This window comes from Oncorhynchus tshawytscha, linkage group LG21 (genome assembly GCF_018296145.1).
Source record: "Oncorhynchus tshawytscha isolate Ot180627B linkage group LG21, Otsh_v2.0, whole genome shotgun sequence".
NCBI classification, from domain to species: Eukaryota; Metazoa; Chordata; class Actinopteri; order Salmoniformes; family Salmonidae; genus Oncorhynchus; species Oncorhynchus tshawytscha.
The window spans coordinates 25,213,884-25,239,723 of NC_056449.1; the positions used below are offsets into that span (position 1 = coordinate 25,213,884).

At 39.9% G+C, this 25,840-nt stretch overlaps 1 protein-coding gene across 1 annotated transcript; it reads right to left on the reverse strand.

Annotated features, from left to right (window-relative positions):
• Positions 1 to 1,401: 1,401 nt before the first annotated feature.
• LOC112220540 (integrin alpha-6-like) lies at positions 1,402 to 22,772 on the reverse strand. Its single transcript, XM_042303244.1, has 25 exons — positions 22,472 to 22,772; positions 21,844 to 21,965; positions 21,623 to 21,702; positions 21,075 to 21,342; positions 20,557 to 20,676; positions 19,869 to 20,082; positions 12,219 to 12,415; positions 12,015 to 12,103; positions 11,759 to 11,886; positions 11,488 to 11,577; positions 11,337 to 11,401; positions 11,049 to 11,194; positions 10,718 to 10,861; positions 10,294 to 10,415; positions 9,819 to 9,975; positions 8,484 to 8,567; positions 8,304 to 8,383; positions 8,087 to 8,161; positions 7,504 to 7,606; positions 7,165 to 7,341; positions 6,849 to 6,953; positions 3,307 to 3,417; positions 3,074 to 3,181; positions 2,334 to 2,459; positions 1,402 to 2,030 (listed from the first exon to the last, which is right to left on the reverse strand). Exons 1-25 carry the CDS (start codon positions 22,657 to 22,659, stop codon positions 1,929 to 1,931), a joined length of 3,201 nt encoding a protein of 1,066 aa, XP_042159178.1. The 5' UTR covers positions 22,660 to 22,772; the 3' UTR covers positions 1,402 to 1,928.
• Positions 22,773 to 25,840: the final 3,068 nt, after the last annotated feature.

A 25,840-nucleotide genomic window follows, 5' to 3' on the forward strand; every position in this document is an offset into this window, starting at 1 on the left:
ACACTGTATATAGACTTTTCTATTGTATTATTGACTGTATGTTTGTTTATTACATGTGTAACTCTGTGTTGTTGTTTGTGTCACACTGGTTTGCTTTATCTTGGCCAGTTCGCAGTTGTAAATGAGAACTTGTTCTCAACTGGCCTACCTGGTTAAATAAAAAAATGCATTTCATATGTCTTGGTTTGAATCCAGAAATATTAACCAGAGATATTTGAGAACCGCTGGACCAGGCTTCGTACAAAGTTTCCCCTGAGATCTCCCGTGGAGAAATTGTTCCTGGGACTCATGATAGGTTGGGAGCAGCATGTGTGTCTGGTTTTGTATGGTTAGAATAAGATTTAGTATTAAAAAAAGGGATGGGGTGTGGATAGGAGATGTTACAGGTAATGTCTTTAAACTTTTGCATGAACTTTTCTTTAAGACAACAAAATTACAATAGCAGCTTGGTTGAATGAGCTCTGAATTAAGGAGGATTAGTGTTAAATATATGTGAGTGTGATTGATAAGAGTGAAAATGGAGGTATGGTGAGCATCTTAACCCTATATTAAAGTCAAATTAAATGTAGCTCTCAGACAATTATTTTCTGAATGTCTCATATCATTTACAGCAAGGGAGAAAGTGAATGTTTATGACTGGGAACTTCAATAAAACTGATATGACGATGACAAAAGACTGGTTAAAGATGAGAAAAAGTAGCCAAGGAAATTTAAGTCTCCACCAAGCATAGAGCAAACAGCAAGTATTAAATCATAACTTAATACAATAAAAAGCTCTACAAAGTAGAGACAGATCGACTTGATTCAAAAGAGACAGATCGACTTGATTTAAAAAGAGATGAGAGGTTGAAGAAAAGGGAAAGGTAATGAAAGTGTATAAAAAGAGAGGAGAGAGAAGTGTGATAAAAAAGGAAAGATGGTTAATATAATAAGAATGTATTGAGAACATTCAAGCACATGTTTTTGTTGTTGAATGACCAATTGCAGCATCCCTTGTTTGAGGGAATTGTATTTCTTTTTTATTTAACTAGGCAAGTCAGTTAAGAACAAATTCTTATTTTACAATGGCAGCTTACCCCGGCCAAACCCGGACAACACTGGGCTAATTGTGCGCCGCCCAATCACGGCCAGATGTGATGCAGCCTGGATTCAATCCAGGTACTGCAGTGGTGCCTCTTGCTCTGAGCTGCAGTGTCTTAGACCACTGTGCCACTTGGGAGCCCAGTATGTTTACTAAGGTTCTTAACCTTGTATGTTAGGATAATAAGTCTGTGTGGGAGTGGTTATGTACGCCAGGTCTAAATATGGATTTTGACTGTTTATTGATGAAGCATCATTATTAAAATAAACAATGATAGATGCTTTTGACTATCAAAGTGCACAATTCAAATTAATGAGTGGTCACTGGATGGTGATTTGTTTTTATTCAAAAAACATTTGGTTTCTAGTCTGTTAGTGGAACCACTATGACCTCATATCAACACTCCCATATAAGATACCACATTCCAATACTGTAAAAGGATAGTCAGTACAACTTTAAGATGTAACAATTTTGGGAAATAGACTACTCCATTTCATTAAACTGTCAAGAAAATGTTGTGCCTGTAAATTCATTTGTACTGTTTTCAGAATTCAAGTCTCTTCTGGTAACTGTATTATTGCTACCAGTGGATCTAATGTTCAAGCTCACATTTGTATTAATATCCACATGGCAGTCAGACAGATTCACAGGTACAGTATGACATCAATACAACCATTAAAACAAACACGTAATTTAAAAACAACAACTGAAATCCATGACATTTTATGTACGTTTAAGACGTTTTGCTAAACTTGTAAACATTTGTGTACATACACAATCTTAAAATAAGCTTTTCACTATTCTGTTCAATTAATTATATCATTGAAGTGCATACAATTCTCTGTGCCTATGCAGTTGGACCCAAAGATGAGTTTCCTCTAATTGGGTGACGTTCCTCTGTGTTCTTCTGCATGACATAGTACTTCTTAGCCACAGGGTACTTGATGCACTACAATAGGATCAAATAGACAACTTTATTTGTAGCCAGGGTAAGCACACACACTCAAAATAAAGATTCTCACAGAAGTTTCAATATTCATATCAATATTTGGATTCCACCAGAGGAGGCTGGTGGGAGGAGCTATAGGAGGAAGGGCTCATTGTAATGGAATAACGGAATAAATGGAACAGAGTCAAACATGTGGTTTCCATTTGTGAAGCGTTTGCGTTCCATTTAAGCCGTTACAATGAGCCCGTCCCTCTATAGCTCCTCCCACCAACCTTCCACAGTGTGTATTACACATTGTGTTACCTTCCACAGCAGAAAGCCGAGCAGAGCCAGAAGTAGCAGTCCTACCATTACAGAGAGGAAGATGACCCACCAGGCGACCTTAGCCCAGATGGCAGCCTTCCTCTCAGGGAACACTGTCAGCCTCACCTGCAAACACACCATCAAACTGAAGGTGCTTTACAGTATTTAGTTGAGACCCCAAACACACCATCATGCCATCAAAATGAAGGTACTTTACAGTATTTAGCTGAGTCGATGAACACATGACATTCTTGAAAAGAGACTGGTGAGAGTGTATGTATGCTGCACAGTGTGAGAGGGTGTGTGTGGTTAAATGGGCAGTGGTAATTACATCAGCTACATTGATCTGTGATTCCAGATTAGTAGACCAATTTCAACCAAACCAAAAAACAACATCAATTTAGATTACAGGATTAGTCACTAAGTATGGAAAGCAATTCCATACAGATATGTATGAAAACGTATGCTACAAAACAACCAGAAAGTAAATAATAATAGTTGAAAACTATTTCAACTCTAAAGAACAAAAATGTAGTCCTCTGAAGATAGATCAGGTATCCTTCAGTGGCAGGGAAAAATAGTAAATGTAAACTTCTTAACTTAAACACATAGGCCATCATTATATTTCTAAGCTGACGTGTGGAATTGTTTTAAGATGGTCATACTATGGATCATTTAGCTATTTGAACATATAGGCCATCATTATATTTCTAAATAAACAAGCATAAGCATGTTTGTACCTGGGTTCCAGATTTCTCAGTCTTCCTAAGCCCAATATTCTCTGCAGAGTCTGTCAAGCTGAGAGTGGCATCCAGCACAATGTCCAGGTAGTTTAATGAACTGTAGTCCTATGATGGGATACGCAGAGAACAAAGAAACTGCACTGAAACTGGACGACACAATGTCTATGCAACAGAATTAGGTGTTATGTACATGAAGAACCTGTAGTAACAAACATAACGGAAATAGGCACCTCAAGGAAAGTACTGTTCCAAAGGCGAGCTTGAAGAAACACCACTGCAGTACTGTCCAAACCCAGCAGAGGGCACCGTATCTCTACACATTTTAACTCGTCTGAGCATGTCTGCAAGAAAGTGAGCGGGGTTCAAAAATTAAAGTCTCTCCACTCAGCAATGACTTGGCCAAAACAAAACAAAAAATGAATAGTTTAGAATCTAAGATGGGGCGGGGGGGGTGGGGGGGGTGGGGGTGATAAGCTGACATATGGTATTGTTTTAAGATGGTCATACTATGGACCCTTTAGTATTCAGATTTTTTTATTTGATAAAATATTTACTACTAAGCACCATAGAAGCGCATTAAAAAACACATTCATAAATGGAAAAAAGGACCGTTAAAAAAGAAATCACAAGAAGCAATGTTTTGAACTGTTTGTCCTAAATCTAGGAAATATTTAAAAAATCTGGAAATATATATTTGTACACATTCTACACCTTTTTTTGGGCAGGCAAGAAGCTAGTAGTTTGGGGGTGGGGGTGCTGTGATTTTTCAGAATTTTTGTTGTTGTTGAGTTGAGTTGAGTTTATTTTTATTTTTACAGGGACAGTGCACATTAATCAACGTTTCAGTAAAAGTGACGGTTTTAGCCAGCCGGCTAATTTTCAACCGCAGTCCGTGGGCAGGTTATTAAAAACAATTACAATATAGACAATAGCAACATAGAACAAGCAAGACATAGCAACATAGGACAAGCAAGACATAGCCTACAAACAGAGCAACATAGGACAAGCAAGACGTAGCATACAGACAGAGCAACATAGAACAAAAAGCAGCAAGACAAAGTTCATAAAAGCAACAAAGTGTTTCCACACCTCACAAGCTACAGACAACAGACAACATGGAGAGCGGCAACACACAGCTAGGGACCATGTTCACAAATCTGATTGACCTTTAGCCATGTCTTCAAGCATTTTGTGAAAGTGTGATATGTGGTGCAGTTCGTGTGTCTGATGGCAGTGTATTCCAGACATGGGAAGCTCTCACAGAGAATGCAGATTTACTAAAGGTGCTTTTCCTTAGGGGAACTATACAGTCACCTCTCATAGCAGACCTTGTGGATCTGCTGCCATATGTCTGGGTTTTCTGTTTAACAAAAATATTGAGTGGAGGGGGAGCCAGGCCATTTAGGATCTTGAATACAAGACATGCGTCGGTGTATTGCACAAGATTTTCCCAACTCAAGAGCTCATGCTTTCTAAGGATGTGACAATGATGATGGCTATTGGGCTTCCTATCAAGCACTTTGAGAGCCTGTTTGTAGACAGACTGAATAGGTTTTAATGTTGTACAGCAAGCTTGGGCCCAACTAGTCAAGCAGTATGTTAAGTGGGGGAGTATCATAGATTTGAAGTACAGTTTTGCTACCTCTGTAGTCAAACAATTTCATATAAATCGGAAATTAGCTAGGTTGAATTTGGTTATTTGAATTACCTTTTTCACATGCTTTTTAAAAGAGAGGTTGGAATCAAGTTTGTTGCCTGCCCAACAAACTTCTATATTGGTTCGGTAATCCTATTGGTCTGCTAATACAGGACTAGTAAAGGCCCAGTGTACTACTTTTGTGAAAAAATGGAAACTAAATGTATTTGAGTAACTTGAGTCTGATAATTATCTGTACAAAACAGTTCATCTGATAATACTTGTGGAAAATTAAAAAAACTTGCTTGATACACATTTTCCAGTTCATTGAAATACTTTGCAAATGCAACTTTTTTCTATGTGGAAACTGAAATGGTCTATTCAATCCTTTTACTAGATACTCTTAGCTAGAGCAACTTACAGTAGTGAGTGCATACATTTTCACACTGGTCACCCTTGGGATTCAAACCCACAACTCTAGCATTACAAACACCATGCTCTACCACCTGAGCCACATCACAAACCACTTGATTTTTCAATGTACTCAATTACTGTATTGTAAATTGTTTTTCTTCATGGTGATGGAAAGTCTACAGGTACAAACCTAGTAGATGACCAACCTACAGCATGTACAACACTGTAATGTACATTTACATTAAGTGGTTTGTAAGGATGGTTAATTAACACTGAAACAAAAAGTGGTTGTTTTCCATGTTATTTGATCAATAAAAATATTACATCTGATGTGGATGTTTTGGATCTTTTCCCATAACTTTGCATCTTTTGACGTAAATGTTTGAGGCTAGGTTTTTGTTCTTTCTGGATTTCATTATAATGACAATCACAGAGAAAGGGACAGGGAAACAACTCTTTCAATTCCATCTATTTAATCCTGCAAGACACTGTTCTTAGGTATACAACTACCTTTTTTTATATACCAAAGTGGAGATGCTACAGAGCTACAGATGTCTATACCGGTCTGTCAATAAAAGACCAGTAAAGGCCCAATGCACTACTTTTGTAAAAAATACAAATAATAATACATATATACAGTATATATATATTTTTTTATTCTGATTTGTCAGGGGGTGCTGCAGCACCCTCAGCACCCCTACTTCCTGTGGCTATGCCTTTATACTTAAATGTGTTTTTTAAACCGGTACCGGTTATCTTCAGAAAGTTCCGTGACACTTGTGTTGGTCGCAGAGCAAAAAGGAGAACTCCATTGTGTTCACGAGAGCCTCAGCGGTCCATTTGGCAGCTACAGACAGAAGTTGGTTGATCGGCTGAACCAACTTCAGACGAGTCTCCTGACACTTGTGGGGGTCGTAGAGCAAAACGGAGAACACCATCAGGTTTGTGAGATTCTCCCCTTTCCATAATAGTTTGTATGTCAAACCGTTTGGATGCTACATACGTTTTTATGAGAATACCGATTTTCAGGATGTCTCATGGTCTGACAAACACCGCTCTAACTTTGCCACCTTTCACCGCAGATGCAGAAGTGTGACACTGGCAGATGCGGTGGATTGAGACGTATCCTATGCAAAAAACAGATATCTCTATCTCTTAAATTGTTGGATTTTGATGGGGATTTTCTTTGTTATGCAACTTAGATTGACACACCGGTGCGTCAATTGACTCGAGTGGGTTAAACACATGATAGTTGTGTGGAAGGACCACCAGAGGGCAGGCTGGGCTCATGGATAGTAGCCCAACAAGGCATGGGAGACAAGGTAACCAGAGGCAATTAAGCACAGCTGACGGTACTAATGACATACTCTCCTTCCCCTATAAGAGAGAGAATGGAACCAGCAGAGAGAGGGGAAAACTATCTCTGGAAGATGGCCACCGAGAGAGAGGAGCTATCCAGGAAGAACCACTAAGACGGTGACAATCCCGTGACTTTTTTGTTGTAGTTTAAAGATGATCCTATTGTGTTCCTGTTTCATCTGGAGAAGATGATGTATGTTTTTCCTTGGAAGATTTTCATTGATTATGTTGGAGTGTTTGTGTTGACCAAATGCCCTCAATAGAGAGAACCTACTCCTGACTCGTTTATTCCACCTTCCCGCTTTAGAGTGATGTCCAATTACTTGGTCCGCTCACAGTTGCTTCAAATGAATGTTCTCTTACCAGAGTTTTGTATTTTCTTTTCTTTGACAGGAAGGAGAATCCATCCTCAGATGAGAACGCTTCCTGATGAGCATCTCGTCTTTTTCTTGAATTATCACGAGAGCCCTAGAGTTAAAAATCATAATTAGGAAGATTAGCAATAACTACATCTTACAAACAGACAAAATAGGCAACTTACGCCAATTGTGTGAATGATAATGCATATAAATCATTGGTTACTACACCACTCGCAAAAAAGAGCAATTGTGAAAGAGATTCACTCAAGATCCAGTAACCTATCGATATTACCTCAGAATTGATGCTCAGAAGAATTTACCTTTATATGTTGGACAGGACTGATCTCCTTTAGCGGAGAGCAGGGAACGTTCTGGATGCCTTCACTGTGGATCTGCACCAGGTACAGCAGCCATTTCCCCACTGCATTCTCCTTGGGCCAGTAGATATTCAGCGACGCATTGGCAAAGGATTTCAGTGGCCTGCCCAAATTCCATATCTGTTAAAGTTGACAAATAGATTAACAAATAGATGTATTTAATAAGCATATATTTCGGGGAACATTTTATACGCCCAGTGCAGAGCAGTGTACAAAGGCATATGGAATTTTGATAATCACCAGGGAACAATAGAATTTTGAACCACAAATCAATTAGCTCACCCTGAATTCATACTCCACAAGGGTTCCAATATCATCCTCTGATTTCATGGCGCTCTCTCCCTTTACAGCTCCTCCAAAGCTGACCTGGGAGGGCCTGGCCAGTCTGACAACAAGCATATCTCATAAACCTTAATTCCTTCACCACATTAAGGTTTGCGTCCAAAATGGCACTCTATTCCCTATGTAATGCACTACTTTTGATAAGGTCCCATAGTGCTCTGGTCAAAAATAGTGCACTAAATATTTTGAATAGGTTGTCATTTGTGACACAAAATATATTTTCATGACAGGAGCTCTTCAGATATGTTAGCTAAAAGGGTGGGGTTTTATTTTTTTAAACTTTATTTAACCAGGCAAATCAGTTAAGAAGAAATTCTTATTTTCAATGACAGCCTAGGAAACTGCCTGTTCAGGGGCAGAGGGACAGATTTGTACCTTGTCAGCTCAGGGGTTTGAACTTGCAACCTTCCGGTTACTAGTCCAACGCTCTAACCACTAGGCTACCCTGCTGCCCCAAGAAGCAACAGCAGAACAAATACAGGAGCAGCAACAGCAGAGCAAATACACATGTCTGTACACCCACCCAAATACTTGTAGGTGCAGCTCAAAAACTACTTTGGCCTTTGCTTCACTTGCTTGTATCTTCTGCACACTTGTCCTGCAACCAAAAGACTACTCTGTTAGAATAATCTGTGTGTGACTGGTTTAGAGTATACAAAAGAGACACGCTCAAACATTACCTTTATTACCCAGAGCTAATGGGTCCTCTAACAAACATTTATGTGCACTGTTATACTTACGTTTCAAGCTGCAAGGTAACATTTACATCAGTTGTGCTCAGAGAGATGCGGGAAGTGGACAATATTACATAGAAAGTAACCTAAGGGACACAAATGTCTCTTACTTACAATGGACAACTATTCAATTGTGGTATCATAGAAAAAATAAATGTCTTAGACATACACAACATGACTACTCACTTCAGCATCTCTTTTGAATGGGTTTCCCAGTTCACAGTCTGTCAGTGTACCATTGTCATTGGGGTTGCACTTCACTAGTACTTCCTGTAGGGTCAACATATCCAATCAGGGAGCCAGACTTTTGAGTCATATGATAGCAGCTGATAATTTAATTAAACTATAGGCAGTGATGTAAAAATATACACTACATGACAAAAAGTATGTGTACCCCTGCTTGTCGAACATCTCATTCCAATATAATGGGCATTAATATGGAGTTGGTCCAAACTTTGCTGCTATAACAGCCCACTCTTCTGGGAAGGCTTTCCACTAGATGTTGGAACATTGCTGCGGAGACTTGCTCCATTCAGCCACAAGAGAATTAGTGAGGTCGGGCACTGATGTTGGGCGATTAGGCCTGGCTCACAGTCGGCATTCCAATTCATCCCAAAGGTGTTCGATGGGGTTGAGGTCAGGGATCTGTGCAGGCCAGTCAAGTTCTTCCACACTGATCTCGACAAACCATTTATGTGTGCTTCCCGAAACTGCTTCCCCAAACTGTTGCCACAAAGTTAGAAGCACAGAATCATCTAGAATGTCATTGTATGCTGTGGCGTTAAGATTTCCCTTCACTGGAACTAAGGGGTCTAGCTCGAACCATGAAAAACAGCCGAAGACCATTAGTCTTTCACCAAACTTTACAGTTGGCAGGTAGCATTCCCTTGGCATCTGCCAAACCCAGATTCGTCCATCGGACTACCAGATGGTGAAGCGTGATTCATCTCTCCAGAGAACACGTTTCCAGTGCTCCAAATTCATGGTGATCTTAGGCTTGTGCGCAGCTGTTTGGCTATTGAAACCCATTTCATGAAACTGCCGACAATCAGTTACTGACGATGCTTCCAGAGGAAGTTTTGAACTTGGTAGTGAGTGTTGCAAGAGACGACAGACGATTTCCCGTTCTGACAGCTTGTGTGGCCTATCGCTTCGCGGCCGAGCTGTTGTTGCTCCTAGACGTTTCCACTTCACAATAACAACACTTACGTTTGACAGGGGCAGTTCTAGCAGGGCAGAAATTGGACCTGTAAGCAACGGGTGTGGCTGAAATAGCCAAATCCAGTAATTTGAAGTGGTGTCCACATACTTTTGTATATATAATGTACCTATTTATTACCCTGGAACAATTACGGTATTGGTGATGTTTAACTTCAGAAATCAAGAAGATGGGTGGTCATATTTTCATTGATTTTACAGTATCCTGAATAGAATCGTGGCTAATTAACATTATTTTAACTCCTCAGGCCAGTATACTGTACAATGATTTTACCAAAAATGTATGGAAGGCCAGTGACTTACTGAAATGTGGTTGAAGTATAATGATGAGAATGAAAGAGAGTCAGGGAGTTTGATGATCAGGTGACTCTGATGGGCATCATCACCCTCCCTATTGGTCACATTGACCTCCAAAGCTATGTCCTCATCTCCAGCAGAGATTACTGGAATACCTCTTTCACTAGAAAGACATGAGCCTTATCATTACCAAAGCACTACATTGACAACAGCCATATTGAGCAGAGGAGGCTGGTTGGCGGAGATAGGAGGACATGCTTATTGCAATGACTGGAATGGAAAGGTATCAAACACATGGAAACTCTTTGTTTGATATCTTTCCATATATTCTAACCCAGTCTTTACAAAGAGCGTGTCCTCCTATATCTCCACCCACCAGCCACCACTGCATTACAGGGTTCATGTAACCGAATACATAATAAGTTGAATGTAGTCAAGAGGGACTTCTGGGTAACATTCTAATCACACATTTAGTTTCTACCTGGGCAGTGGGGTGAATACATCTTGACCCAGTAGTTTTGGTCTGGAACAGAACCTGTACTGTAGCTCCAAGTTACTTTGGCAAATGTTATCACTCCCACAACCTTTATTTATGAAGATAACCTGAAAAAGTTGAATTTAGTTCTTAAGACTCACAATAACTGTTTCATAACTACTAGGCTTATACCTCCTCTCTCTCACACATCTCCACACACACACACACGCACGCACGCACGCATGCAAGCGCACGCGCACACGCACATGCACGCACACGTGCACACGCACACACACACACACACGCACGCACGCACACACACACACACACACACACACACACACACACACACACACACACACACACACACACACACACACACACACACACATCAGCACACACACACATAGGCACACACACACACGTTTACCTCTGAGGTGGCTGTACTCTGCTCATAGAGGCTGAGTATTGGAGTAAGTGCAGGCAGGGGACTCTTGCTTTCTGTCTTACTGTCATTCAGTAAGGACACAGAGACAGAGATGGGGATGCTGTGCAGTCTGTCCTTGATATCACCCTTGAACAGATGGATAGAAATGGTACTGTATTTTCATGATCGAGGAAATAGTGGCTTTATAAACAAAGTGTGTTGTTGTCTTATGACCCATGGCTGTCCCTTGACCCTAGTCTATTTGGAGGAAGACACACTTTGATTTCTACATGAACCACAGTTGTGACGAGATTGAAAAATGCAGAGTCACTACCAATAGCTTGAGTTGGGTCTCAGTGCACTTCTCTTCGCCCTGCCCTGCTAGCTCCAGGACTCCCTGGGACTGAAACAGAAACTGCATCCTGGAGGAACGCCTCTGTTTCCTCGTCTCAGCGTCAGCCTCGAAGGCATAGTTGACAGCTAGAGGAAGAGAATGCATTGCATAAGTTCCGGAAGCACAGTGTACATAAAGCGTCAAGAGTACAGTGTCCATATTAGGACAGCCTCAATCTCAGCAGTACCAGGGCATGGTCATTTAGGAGGCTGAAGGTAAGGAACTTACTCAGTCTGGGGTTGTAGGATGGCGGCTGTGCTGTGTAGGTAAAGCATGCCCGTGCCTTGAATGTACTATGCAAATGTAGACAATAATATGTTGGGTTTCATTACGGCAGTGTATTGATATTTGTTTATATGTTGTTTCTTGAAAGTCTTACCATTTGTGTTTGTCACAGTGCTCTGCCGCCATATTGATTGTACTTGGGGTGATTCGTAAGTCCTCTCTGATATTGACTACTGGCCTTGCCCTGTAAGCAAATCCAAGTAAATCAAAATGACCAGTGGACACCACCAAGTTCAAAACTTGATGATGAGTAGAATATACTTGAATCAGGTGTGTTAAAACTAAAGGATATACTATGAATCCTGTGTGTTCTCTCAGGACCAAGATTGAGGAACACTGATATGATGTCATCAAGGCAAAGTTACCTGTAGACAAATATGGAATCTGAGAGTGATCCAACAGCCAAGTCAGGGTAATGATTGCCATCCATGTCTATTTTGCCAGTCAGAGAAAATCCAAATTGTCTTATATTATACGATTCTGCTGTTATAATCTATAATGACAAGAGATACTGTTTGTGACAAAATGTAGTTTGTGTTCAACATTCTTCAAACTTTCTTGAGAGATTGGGGTGGTCATCACTCAGATGCAGGTGTTCCAGTTTAATGTAAAGGCTCCCACCTGTGCTGTCTTTTTGTGGATTCCACCTGAGGAACCATAGTAAAGGTACACTCGACCTACACCATCATAGGGAGCCCCCACAGCAATATCTGTCAAGTAAAAAATAAAGTTACGGTCTGAATTTATGAGGGAGATGGGTCGCTAAGATGTTCCCAAAGCCGAGAGAAAGGTTTAAGTTAAAGTAATGAAGAAACCTCAGCCAACCTTCATAACCGTCCTGATTGACGTCTCCAATGTTCTCAACTGCGAGACCGAACATGGAGTCTTTGTTCCCATCCAGACGGACAGGCTCAATCTTCTCCCACTGTCTTCCCCTGTTGTTGATGTAGATGTACACTGCCCCTCCGACCACCCCTTCTTTTAAGAAAAACTCGGGTGCCCCCACAGCAAGGTCGTCCCACCTGGAATCCCCAAAATACCCGACCAACAGAATTACATACAATGCATTAAAGGTCCTCCCACATTAAAGGTCCTCCCACATTAAAGGTCCTCCCACATTAAAGGTCCTCCCACATGGTTCTCCCACATTAAAGGTCCTCCCACATTAAAGGTCCTCCCACATGGTTCTCCCACATTAAAGGTCCAAGGCAGATGTTTTTATGTCAACATCAAATCATTGATATTGTCAAGTATTCATACCCCTTGACTTATTCCACATTTTGCTGTCTTATTGATTAAATATGTTTCTCACCCATCTACTCACAATACTCCATAATTTACATACGTATTCACACCCCTGAGTCAATACTTTGTAGATGCACCTTTGGCAGGAATTACAGCTGTGAATCTTTCTGGGTAAGTCTCCAAGAGCTTTGCACACCTGAACTGTACAATATTTGTACAATAACTGTACAATAACATCCTTTTTAAAAATTCTTCAAGCTCTGTCAAGTTGGTTGATGATCACTGCTAACATCCATTCTCATATCTTTCCATGGATATTCAAGCCGATTTAAGTCAAACTGTAACTAGGCAACTCAAGAACGTTCAATGTCATCTTGGTAAGAAACTTCAGTGTATATTTGACCTTATGTTTAGGTTATTGTCCTGCTGAAAGGAGAATTTGTCTCCCAGTGTCTGTTGGAAAGCAGACCGAACCAGGTTTTCCTCCTGGATTTTGCCTGTGCATAGCTCTATTCTGTTTCTTTTTATCCTTATAAACTCACTAGTCATTGCCGATGACAAGCCTACCCATAACATGTAGGCCGCCATTGTAAATAATAATTTGTTCTTAACTGACTTGCCAAGTTAAATAAAACAAATTTAAAACATGATGCAGCCACCACCATGCTTGAAAATATGAAGAGTGGTACTCAGTGATGTTTTATTTGCCCTAAACATAAGACTTTGTATCCAGGACATAGAAGTAATTTCTTATTTTTGCAGTTTTAATTTAGTGCCTTCTTGCAAACAGGATGCACGTTTTTGAATATTTTTATTCAGTACAACAGGGATCATCAACTAGGTTCAGCCTCGGGCCGATTCTTTCTTGACAGATGGTCCGCAAGTAGCCTAGTGGTTAAGAGCATTGGGCCAGTAATCAAAAGGTCACTGGTTTGAATCCCCAAGCCTACTAGGTGAAAAATCTGTAGATATGCCCTTGAGCAAGGCACTTAACCCTAATGTATGTCACTCTGTTTAAGAGTGTTTACTAAAATGTAAACATCACTAGCACAGTGAAGCTGCTGCCTACATACAGACCTGTAATCATCTGCCACTTTAATAAATGGAACACTAGTCCCTTTAATAATGTTTTCATATCTTGCATTACTCATCTAAAATGTATATACTGTATTCTATACTATCTATTGCATCTTAGCCTATGCCACTCTCACATTGCTCATCCATATATTTATATGTATATATTCTTATTCCATTCCTTACTTAGAATTGTGTGTATTAGGTATTTGTTGTGGAATTGTTAAACATTACTTGTTAGATATTGATGCACTGTCGGAACTAGAAGCACAAGCATTTCGTTACACATGCAATAACATCTGCTAAACATGTGTATGTGACCAATAAAATTGTATTTTATTTGGTAATTACAAAAAGTTTGCAGATTGCAAGAAGCCCAAACAGATACTGTATAACATTTGACTAAAACATAATCATTTCAAAAATTGCTTTCATTTGTCTCTCAATTATGCGTGGGAATACTTGGGAAATTAAAATCACATGGAACTGATTTCCTGGTGTTTTTACAGTTTATTATGCCCCTCCAAAAAAGTTGATAAATATATTTATTCATATATTCTTATTCCATTCCTTACTTAGATAGTGTGTATTGTTGTGGAACTGTTAGATTACTTGTTAGATATTGCTGCACTGTCGGAACTAGAAGCACAAGCATTTCGCTACACGCACAATAACATCTGCTAACCATGTGTATGTGACCAATAATTTGATTTGATTCAATTTAGATTTTTTTTAAATTGTCACTGACCTCCACACAATAACCCATAATGTCAAAGTGGAATTATATATTTTTTAAATGAAAAGCTGAAATGTCTTGAGTCAATAAGTATTCAACCACTTTGTTATACATTTGCTTAACAAGTCACATAATAGGGTTTAACATAATTTTTGAATGACAGCTAGATAACCCCACACATACAATTATCTCTAAGGTCCCTCAGTCGAGCAGTGAATTTCAAACACAAATTCAACCATAAAGACAGGGAGGTTTTCCAATGGCTCACAAAGGGCACCTATTGGTAAAAAAAACTGATATTGAATAGCCATTTGAACCTAGTGAAGTTATTAATTACACTTTGGATGGTGTATCAATACAACCAGTCACTACAAAGACACAGGCGTCCTTCCTAACTCAGTTGCCGGAGAAGAATGAAACCGCTCAGGGACTTCACCATAAGGCCAAAGGTGACTTTAAAACAGTTCCAGAGTTTAATGTCTGTGATAGGAGACAACTGAGGATGAATCAACAACATTGTAGTTAGTCCACAATACTAACCTAAATGACAGAGTGAAAGGAACGAAGCCTTTACAGCAGGGTACCCCAACTGGAGGCCCGCGGCCCCCCAAGTTCTGTTTTTTTTGTTTAAAAATGCATCTACACATACATATATATATATATATATATATTGGCAGACCAGGGGGTATGGTCAAGAATTAGCTCGGTTTCAAGGGTGTTTATTTAAATAATAAATCAAAAGAAAAGGATAGGTCACCCCCATGAGACCCTCTCCGGGATACCGTCTTCTGGGCTCCTGGTCTTGCTGTATCCTGTCGGGCACAAAAACTGAACTCCATCCTTTTAGCTCGGGCACCGTCTCCAACTATACTGACGTTACCTTTCTCCCCCCTGTCCCTTCTCTTGTGTGCTGCCCTTCTGGCAGCTTTATGGGACTCGTACAGCTGGTGAGCCCTTGATTACCCACCAACCACAATCAGCCCCAATTAGTCCTGGCCGGAGAGCCCGTCGAGACCTGGCACGTTCAGCAGAGGGAGCATTGCCTCGTGATGTAGACTCCGTCTGCCACCAGGCCTCGAAGAGTCTCCCCCTCGTGGCTGACCTGCTGTACGCCACAATATATATATATATATATATATGGATGAGCAATGGCCGAGCGGCATTGGCAAGATGCAATAGATGGTATAAAATACAGTATATACATATGAGATGAGTAACGCAAGATATGTAAACATTATTAACCTTTCTAGGGCACAACATTCCGCTGATAAGGCAGCGTGCAAAATTCAAAAATATTTTTTTTGAAATATGTAACTTTCACACAGGATAGGGCTGATTGCTGCCCCCTTTGGGGTGATTGGGTGCCCATAGTAAACAGAAAAAAATCTGTCAAAAATTGCTAATACATGCATATAAAAAGTATTATTGAATAGAAAACACTCTAAAGCTTCTAAAACCGTTTAAATTATGTCTCTATGTAAAGCAGAACTCTCAGGGCACTCATTCTCCCAAACTCTCTCTTGTCATCATAAAAGTTGGCCCAACTTTGACGTCATCGCCCCCACCCTTCCCAAGCACTTACAGTCCTGGGAACAGTTCCTATCTCTTCAGCGCGATGTCAGCTTTCAATGGGGCTTCTCGAGAATTGCTCACGAGAGGCCGAAACCTTGCGGTCGAGAAAACAGGCTCACGCGTGCTCTGTCTTTGTTCCAAGATTGATTAAACGACTGTGTGTTTCTCTTCATCCTGAGAATTGCTGTGAAGCTAGATAACATGCTAATGCTGTGTTCTGAACATAGTTTTACAAGTTTAGTCGACATATAATATGTAATTTCGACGTTTTGGTGCACACCCACTTGACTTTTGGCTGCATTTCAACCGAAATGTGTCGTGTTTGATCACCGAAAGACACAGACTTCCAAACTAAAGCTGTTTTTGGTAAGTATAAACCCTTCCAGGTCTACTGATGGAAGAACAGCAAAGGTAAGGGAAGATTTATGTGTTTATTATGGGTTTCTGTGGACTCCGAAGTAGAGGAGTAAAAATGCTAATTCCTGAGCGCCGACTCATATTATAGCCTAGTGAATGAAATCTGTAACGTTAAAAATAAAAGTAACACAGCGATTGCATTTAGAAGAAGTGTATCTTTCTATACATATGTAGAACATGCATATTTAGTCTAAGTTTATGTTGTGTATTCCATGTTAGCTGACGGCATATGGCAGAGTTATCGTCATTTCTCCGGACATTTGAGTAGCATTTTTTTGAACATGCCGTCATTGTAAACAGATTTATGGATATATATAGCATATTATTGAAAAAAATAAATGTACTGTGTAACATGTTATATTACTGTCATCTGATGAAGATTTCAAAAGGTTAGTGCAATTATTTTTCTTTTAATCCTGCGTTTGGTGATTGCATATTTTGTGGAATTTGGCTATGGAAATTAGCTTGGTCTTCGGTGTGTCTTCGGTGGTGGTTTGACATAAATATGTGCTGTGTTTTCGCCGTAAAACATTTTAGAAATCTGACTTGCTGGCTAGATAAACAAGTTGTTTATCTTTCATTTGAGCTATTGGACTTGTTAATGTGTGGAGGTTAAATATTTTTAAGAATATTTTTTGCGTTCCATGCGCCACATTCTAGCTGACGGTGGGAGGGCTGGTTCCCAATTGGGACTCAACATGCTTAACAGGTTTAACAATACAGCAAATGAAAGATAAACATCTTGTTAATCTACGCATCGTGTCCGATTTAAAAAATGCTTTACAGCGAAAGCACCACATATGATTATGTTAGGTCATAGCCAAGTCGAAAAGTCACACAGCCATTTTTCCAGCCAAAAATAGGAGTCACAAAAAGCAGAAATATAGATACAATTAATCACTAACCTTTGATGATCTACATCAGATGACACTCATAGGACATCATGTTACACAATACATGTATGTTTTGTTCGATAATGTGCATATTTATATCCAAAAATCTCAATTTACATTGGCTCCTTACATACAGTAATGTTTTGATTCCAAAACATCCGGTGATTTTGCAGAAATACTCATAATAAACATTGATAAAAGATACAAGTGTTATTCACAGAATTGAAGATAGACTTCTCCTTATTAATGCAACCGCAGTGTCAGATTTTATAAAAACTTTACGGAAAAAGCCTAATCTGAGAACGGTGCTCAGAACCCAAAACAGCCAGAGGAATATCCGCCATTTTGGAGTCAACAAAGTTAGAAACAACACCATAAATATTCACTTACCTTTGATGATCTTCATCAGAAGGCACTCCCAGGAATCCCAGGTCGACAATAAATGACTGCTTTGTTCCATAAAGTCTGTCATTTATGTCCAAATAGCCACTTGTTGTTAGAGTGTTCAGCCCAGTAATCCATCTTCATGAGGCGCATGTATGAAATCAATCTTTAGGACGTTTTTAACATAAAACATCAATAATGTTCCAACTGGAGAATTCCTTTGTCTTCAGAAAAGCACTGGAACCAGAGGTAACTCTGTTGGGAGCACGCGTCATGAGACCAAGGCACTCTGCCAGACCACTGACTCAAAGAGGTCTCATGAGCCCCTCCTTTACAGTAGAATCCTCATTCAAGTTTCCAAAGACGGTTGACATCTAGTGGAAGCCATAGGAAGTGCAACTTTATCCATATCTCAATGTGTATTCGGTAGGCCAAGCTTTGAAAAACTACAAACCTCAGATGTCCCACTTCCTGGTTGGATTTTTCTCAGGTTTTCGCCTGTCATATGAGTTCTGTTATACTGACAGACATCATTCAAACAGTTTTAGGAACTTCAGAGTGTTTTCTATCCAATACTAATAGTAGTATGCATATATTAGCATCTGGGAAAGAGTAGGAGGCAGTTCACTCTGCGCACGCTATTCATCCAAAAGTGAAAATGCTGCCCCCTATAGTAAAATAGTTAAAGTAGAATTATTAAAGTGACTAGTGATCCATTTATTAAATTGGCCAATGATTTCAAGTTTGTATGTAGGCAGTAGCCTCACTGTGTTAGTGATGGCTGTTTAACAGTCTGTTGGCCTTGAGAGTGTAGCTATTTTTCAGTCTCTTTAACAGCAAACTGGGATAGGGAGAGATTGAATATGTCCGTAAACACACCAGCCAGCTGGTCTACGCATGCTTTGAGGACGCTGCTAGGGATGCCGCCTGGGCCGACAGCCTTGCGAGGGTTAACACATTTAAATGTCTTACTCAGGTCGGCCACGGAGAAGGAGAGCCCACAGTCCTTGGTAGCGGGTCGTGTCAGTGGCACTTTAAAATCCTCAAAGTGGGCAAAGATTGTATTTAGTTTGTCCAGAAGAATTTTAAATTCAGGCCTTTGTACACAACACAATGTGGAAAAGTGAAGGGCTGTGAATACTTTCTGAAGGCACTGTAAGTATCTTACTGTGATTGTTTTCAATTAAAATGGGTTAAAAGAAACAAAAATAGCTTCTTAGCAATGAGCAATTTCTCAAGCAAGAATTTTGCTCTGTCTGTCTGGGTGTGGTCTGAGTGGGGAAGGAATTCTGAAAACTATCAACCAATTTACCCCCTGGTGATGTCAGGTGAGGCCAAAACTCCATCCCAAGAAAACAGCCTGAAATGTCAGGTTGTCTTTTCAAACAGTTCTTACACTAAAAGGGCCTTATCATAATTTTCGCAATATTATTCCAATCTCATAATGAGGAAAATATTGTATATGAAACACAGAAAAATCTAATTTTTGACTGAACTGGGCCTTTAACAAGACCTACTGTATACAAAGCGTGCATCACAATAATATTGCTTCTCTTCTGAAATGTGCATTTGGTCACTTGCTTCCCACAAATCTTAAAGACATGCTCTGGAACTGGCGAATATTTAGTATTTTTTAAATCTCCTGCTTTGGGCTGGATGTGTCCATGTGTAGTTCATACATGCATAGTGTATGTGCAGAATTACTATCACCTCGATTAACCACGAACTCCCTAGTTTGAAAGAAACTGTTTTTCTGGAAGCTGTGCTGCACCATTTCCCCACCATTTTCCCCCACATGGGACAGCCCCCTAGCAATTGTAGCCATTGAGCTTCAGCCCCTCACCATTTGAGTGACAGCTAGCAAGATGCACAAACAGCAGAGCGAGAGAAAGAGCAATGATGTGGTGCACATCATTGCTGATATGTGACTTAGTAGGCAATTTTCAGGGGACCACTTAGGGACCACTACTTTCAGAACTATGTACCGGAGAATCTCTTTAAAGCATTGAATTGGTGGAGGCACGGCTAGTGAGAGTTTCCACCATATTTCGTATACCAGTAATTTCCTTTCAAATCATTGAAAGGAAGTGAACACTGCGCATTTTGGGAGGAAGGGGAGATAATTGTGACAAAGCTACTGGCTGAAATCTGTACCCATCAGCATTGAGGTCCACTACGGCTATGTCGTAGCCAAAGGAGGAGGCCAGGCCTGGGCCTTTAAGGATGTTTTCCACAGATAGACTTCTTTCAGCCAATGGGTCTCTCTTCAGAAATGCCACCTCCCCACTGAAACCGCCTCGTGGTGCCCCAGACACTATAGTCAGCTGGCCCTTCTTGGTGAGGGCCATTCCAGAGTCGATTGAGAACCCTGGAAAAAAGACAGCAATTACTCAATGTTAGCAACTGCAGTGCTACCACGATGAACAGGGGGTCCCGTTCTGCTCAGTTGTTAGAGCATGGTGCTTGCAACACCTGGGTTGTGGGTTTGATTCCCACAGGGAACCAGTATGAAAATGGATGCACTCACTACTGTAAGTCGCTCTGGATAAGAAAAGAGTCTGCTAAATTACTAAAACATAAATTGTGCACAAGGGTCCAAGTCTATGGGAAAGGGAGATGTAATTCACAAAATGTGTAAATAAATAGTATGAATCAATACGAAACATGCCATTCTTTACATTTTTAAGAGAGTAAAGCATCCTTACAGCATCACTTACACCAACAGTATAAAAAACCGAACAAAAGTATTGATGAAATTTACCACAAAACCAAGCACTTCTGTGTTTTCCTTTCACTGTGATTGAATAGAGGATGAAGAAAGCTCTATCCCATCTAAACTGACCTAGATAACTGTTGTTAAGGAGAGGGATGAGGTCACGGTCAAGTCTGTCCACATCCCCAGTTTCACAGGGCTCTTCATTTGACACTTCAAGGTTGTCTAGGGACTCCATTCTCACAATTCCTGTGACAGGCAGATGGAGAATAATGTGAATAATTGACCCTTGGGAATAAATGAAGTTGTTTTGAATTAATTTGAATAAAATGCTGTGGACACCAGGGTCCTTAAACAGGCATAAATCCGAGGTAAAAATTAAAAGAAAGAATCTATAATAGAGAAATGTTTCAACCTGTCGGGGCTTTTCAAGACAAAACTAGGTCTGATCTCAGTTGCATTGACAGCTCATTCCAAAATCAGTGCATTGTGTACTGACTGCAAGTGTGTTTGAATGTCCCAAACATACAGTATATGAATACCATGTCTCATACATATCAGATACATATCATAATTCAGTGCATCATATTTTTACATTAACAAGATGAAACCCATTCTAAAAGTATCTCCCAATTCAAAACATGTACCTTTCCACTGGTAAGCTCCGGGGCCCCCAAACAGCAGAGATGTGTTGTCCTTGGCGAAGGCGGCAGAATGACCTTGTTGACAGTATCCGAACCAATCAGGATTCTTAGGCTTATCCTTGATGTGTTTTCTGTCATCACAGATCACCCTCCTCCAGATTCTATGGGCATCACTCTTGTGGAGATCTTCCCCCAGGATATAGCACTGACCGAATACGAGGTTAGGGGTGTCAGGATTGGTGCTCCACTCCTGGTATCGATGTGCGCAGGTCTGTGGTGGGGAGAATGATAGAAATTCTCTTAGACGTAAGGAATTCTAAGTCATAAACAAAGGGGTTTGATTTATAATGAAAATGTGCTCTTTTGCTAACTTCACTGAAACCCTGAAATGTTGTCCTTTCCGAGTCAATTAAATTCCTTGAATTAAAAACAAAACAAAAAAACAATATAAGTTTATTACAAAACAAACCAAACAAACCAAAAAACAATATAAGTTTATTATTGTCAACAAATGACAATTCAAAGATTAAAGTACACAATATTTACAATACCATAACGCTTTGACCAGGGCCTTGGCTTGTCACTCGTACACCCATCCATTGGTCTTTGACATCCTTGCTTTTAACAAACTCTGGGGAACATTCATTTTCAAACACAAAAGTTAGCGTTCACGCACATTAATGTTAAATACACATTAACAAAATCACACATATTTTCTTAACAGCCATCAAACACACAAAAACCTATTACACGTGAGTGGAAGCAAACAAACCATCATTGTCAAGCTTGACACGCTCACAGCTCTTAGAATCAGTGGTGAGCTCACACTGGTAGATTCCTCCTGTAACTTCAGCTTTGGTCAATGACTTGGCGCGTGGTGCTCCAACCAGCAATCTAGGAAAAATAAATCAGAGTGTTGTACATTGATGTAAAACTCACATGCAGCTCTACAATAAAATATTCAAACTAAAAACAACTTTGTCACTGCTGGTCTGAGTTGTATCAATCAATCAATCAATGTTATTTTATAAAACCCTTTTTACATCAGCAGTTGTCACAGTGCTTTACAGTTATCCGGCCTAGACCGCAAAGAGCAAGCAAAGCAGACGTGAAAACAGAGAGGCCAGGAAAAACTCCCTAAAAGGAAGGAACTGAGGGGGAAACCTAGAGAGGAACCAGGCTCAGAGAGGTGGCCCATTCTCTTCTGGTTGTACTGGCTAGAGATTAAGAGTAGCCATTAAGGCTAGTTTGTTTCTCAGTTCATATTGTGTACTTATATAAGACAGATGGGTAATCAGACAGGATAGAGGACACACAAATACGTTTATATATGACAAGCAAGATCAGATAATAGTATGTATGGGACACTGTTAATAATTTCTTATAAGAGGCCAACTCACAGTTTCTTATTGACAGGATTCAGTTGTTGATGCAGTGCCAGGGAGAATCCAAACAGGCTTCCTGGATCACCGTTTTTCCTCAGAACATGCTTTGTGTCCGTGTCCAGATTGAAAGCTGAGATGTGAAATGGTAGGCAGGACAAAAGAAACCACAGGTCCACTAGGAGGCCCAACCATTGAATTGACATGTTGGTGTTGTTGGGACAACTCTCTGTTCTAGCTAACCCAATAGCTTATTCTGTGGTGTCCTCGTGTTGTGAAGCAGAATGGGAAGGCAACACTACAGAAATGGGATGTGACTCGGCACTGGCTGCAGTATACAGTGTTGACAGACAGGGTGTGGTTCAAGGGGAATTTAGCTCAAAGAACTCAAGCATTTCACATGTTTATTGTTTGATTGCTTTTGTTAATATTTACCTTGTTCCATTCTAAGGATATGAGGAACTTCACACCCTTGGATCAAAAGTCTGGTGGTTGTGTTCACAGTGGCAAACCAGTGATACTGTACTGTACAGTGTTGATCACTTGATAATACTAAAGGGAAAGGTGTGAAAGTCCATGAGAAATGGCTAAAAGGAGAACATGTACAGTATGTAGCTGCTCACCTTCTTGATCACTGTCGTGATAACAGCTGTTATTTGTCTAAAGTAGTGAAACTTGATCTTGACAGTAGATGTGTTTTTTTAGTTATTCAAGGAGTAAGGAATAATTCAAAGCACATGTTACATTGTAAGACATAACAGAGTGGTGTAACATGAACATGGTCACATTTCTGTCAACGACATTACAATTGATACAGCATCAGGAAGGAACATTTTACATGATGATGTTGTCACGTTCGTAATAAGATCAGACCAAGGCGCAGCGTTGTAAACGTACATTCTTATTTATTTAAAGAATGAACACTGAACAAAATAACAAACCGTGAAGCTATACAAACGAGTGCTGACAGGCAACTACACATAGACAAGATCCCACCAACACCAAAGGGAAATGGATACCTAAATATGATCCCCAATCAGAGACAACGATAAACAGCTGCCTCTGATTGGGAACCACATCAGGCCAGCATAGACATACAAATCACCTAGACCTACAAACACATTGACATACAAAAACCCCTAGACAATACAAAACTAGCGTACCCACCCTAGTCACGCCCTGACCTAACCAAAATATAAAGAAAACTGAGATATCTAAGGTCAGGGTGTGACAGATGTAGTCTTTCACCAGATGCCGCTGTTTCACCAGTTTAGAACATAATTATCTTACCAGTCTCACAGTCAAAACGTAGGTCAATGTGGTAAATCTTATAATTATGAACCACATCGATGTTTTCTCTCAGTTGTAATCTATTCATACTGCTACTATACTGTAGTCTATTGGTCATGTGTTATGCAACCAATATTATTTATCTTGTTAGCCTTCACTGTTTTATCTCATTAAACAATTAAATCATCAAAAATGTATTCTGTTTTAGCAATCAGCTGGAAAATTAGTGAGAGGCTTGACCCCTCAAAATTTGAATAAATTGAAACTTGAAAAGAAAGGTACAAGTGAATCCAGTTAACCATATTCTTCATGCATATTGCACTTTGTGCATGCACTCAAATTACTATGTTTGCCTAAACTGTACTCAGTATTGTCAAAACTAACAGTAGAGTGGACTACTGGGGAGAATCAAACTCACTCTTCAGCCAATACTTTCTAGTCTAATATATCCTATTGTTTGAGAATAACAGCAAGCATATGGAGTTATAGTGAAGTTCTTATTCATAACAGGTAGAAGTAGCTACATCAGTGGATATAGCGAAAAGGGTGAGGGGGTCACATTCAGGGGAATAAGACCAAGAGGTTCCATTTGTGTTTGGCTAGAATAAGGAGGGAGGGCTTCCAGAACGATTGGGCTGTGACATTTTCCACTGTGGTCTTTTAGCCATCCGCAATGAAACCAACAAACACAAAACATGTCCAGAGGCAAACAATGATGCCTGGAAACTTGAACATCAGTGTGGTTTTGGTGTTAGAGGTGTGAATTCTAGAGGCTACTCTTGCTGTAACAGACTCACTCTCACACCAGGTGCACTGTGGGTGGAAAATATCATAGAGACATTCTCACATGAGTTTGAGACCAGCTAACAAACAACAATTATGTACCATTGTATATAATTTGCTGGATTTATATTTTGTTGAGAGCTCCACATGATGTTGACTGTACTTGTGTGTTTCTATGAGGCAAAATACAAGTGCATATCATTCACATATTCTGCAGAGTAGCAGCAAGACCTTTGGAACCTATTGGGGCTCAACAAAGACATTCAGGTTCACCCACTGGGTCAGTTCAACGAGTACTTTTGATTTACATTTGGTTGAGTTGTCAACTAACTGTGAATTCAATGTGAAATCAACAACAAATGTAACCATGTCATTGGATTTAGGTTAAAAGTTGGTTGAAAAAAATATGAAATGTCCCCATCCCATATTAGCATAAACAATGAGTGTCTTTAACAATGTTGGCAATAATGACTTGATTTCAGAAAATGACGTTCTTTCACAGCATATTAGTTCATCATCATTTTGATCATCATCATCATCAGTATATCATCAGTATCATCATGATCCTCATCCTCATAATCATCAATATCACCATGATTATCTAAAAAGCCTCTGCTCTCTGTGCTTCAATCTTTTCTACCTGAAGATGAACGACAAGCCAGAAATAATTGAAGACATCAAAAATCCTGTATGTTATAACACTATCCAACAATAATTGAATAGGGTGCAATTTTGGACGCAAAAAGGATTGGCACTTTGAAAAGAGTTTTGTTGTACAGGGAGCCTGTCTCTACATCTGGTAAGTCATAGAAACAGCACTGTCTGAAAATAGGTCACATCAATGTTGTGAGTCTCAGAGAGTTACTGATTAACCCAATCACACTCCCTCAGCAGACATGTCATCCTGGCCAAGCAGCTGAAGCTGAGGGGGGCTTTTCAGTGTTCAGTGTTTCTGTAACAGCCTCCCTGTATAAATGTTTCCATATGTAGGACAAGCACACTGCAGATATCAGTTGAAAGCACATCTTGAGTGTAAGACATGTCATGACAATGTCATAAACATCAACGAACATGTATGTATAGGAACCTCATGACCAGTTTTTCATATGTTGCATTAAACACTGCATTAACAACATGTTTTAGATGGACTCCTAGAGGACTTTTACTAACTGTCAGTAAAAGTATGCCTTCATGAAAAAACATACTTACATTAGATCACGGCTTGTTGAGGGTAAATGTTAGACATGTACTAAGTGAGAACAAGGCTCACTCCAAGCTTTATTCAATGTCTGTGAAGCTGGCCCTACAACTCTC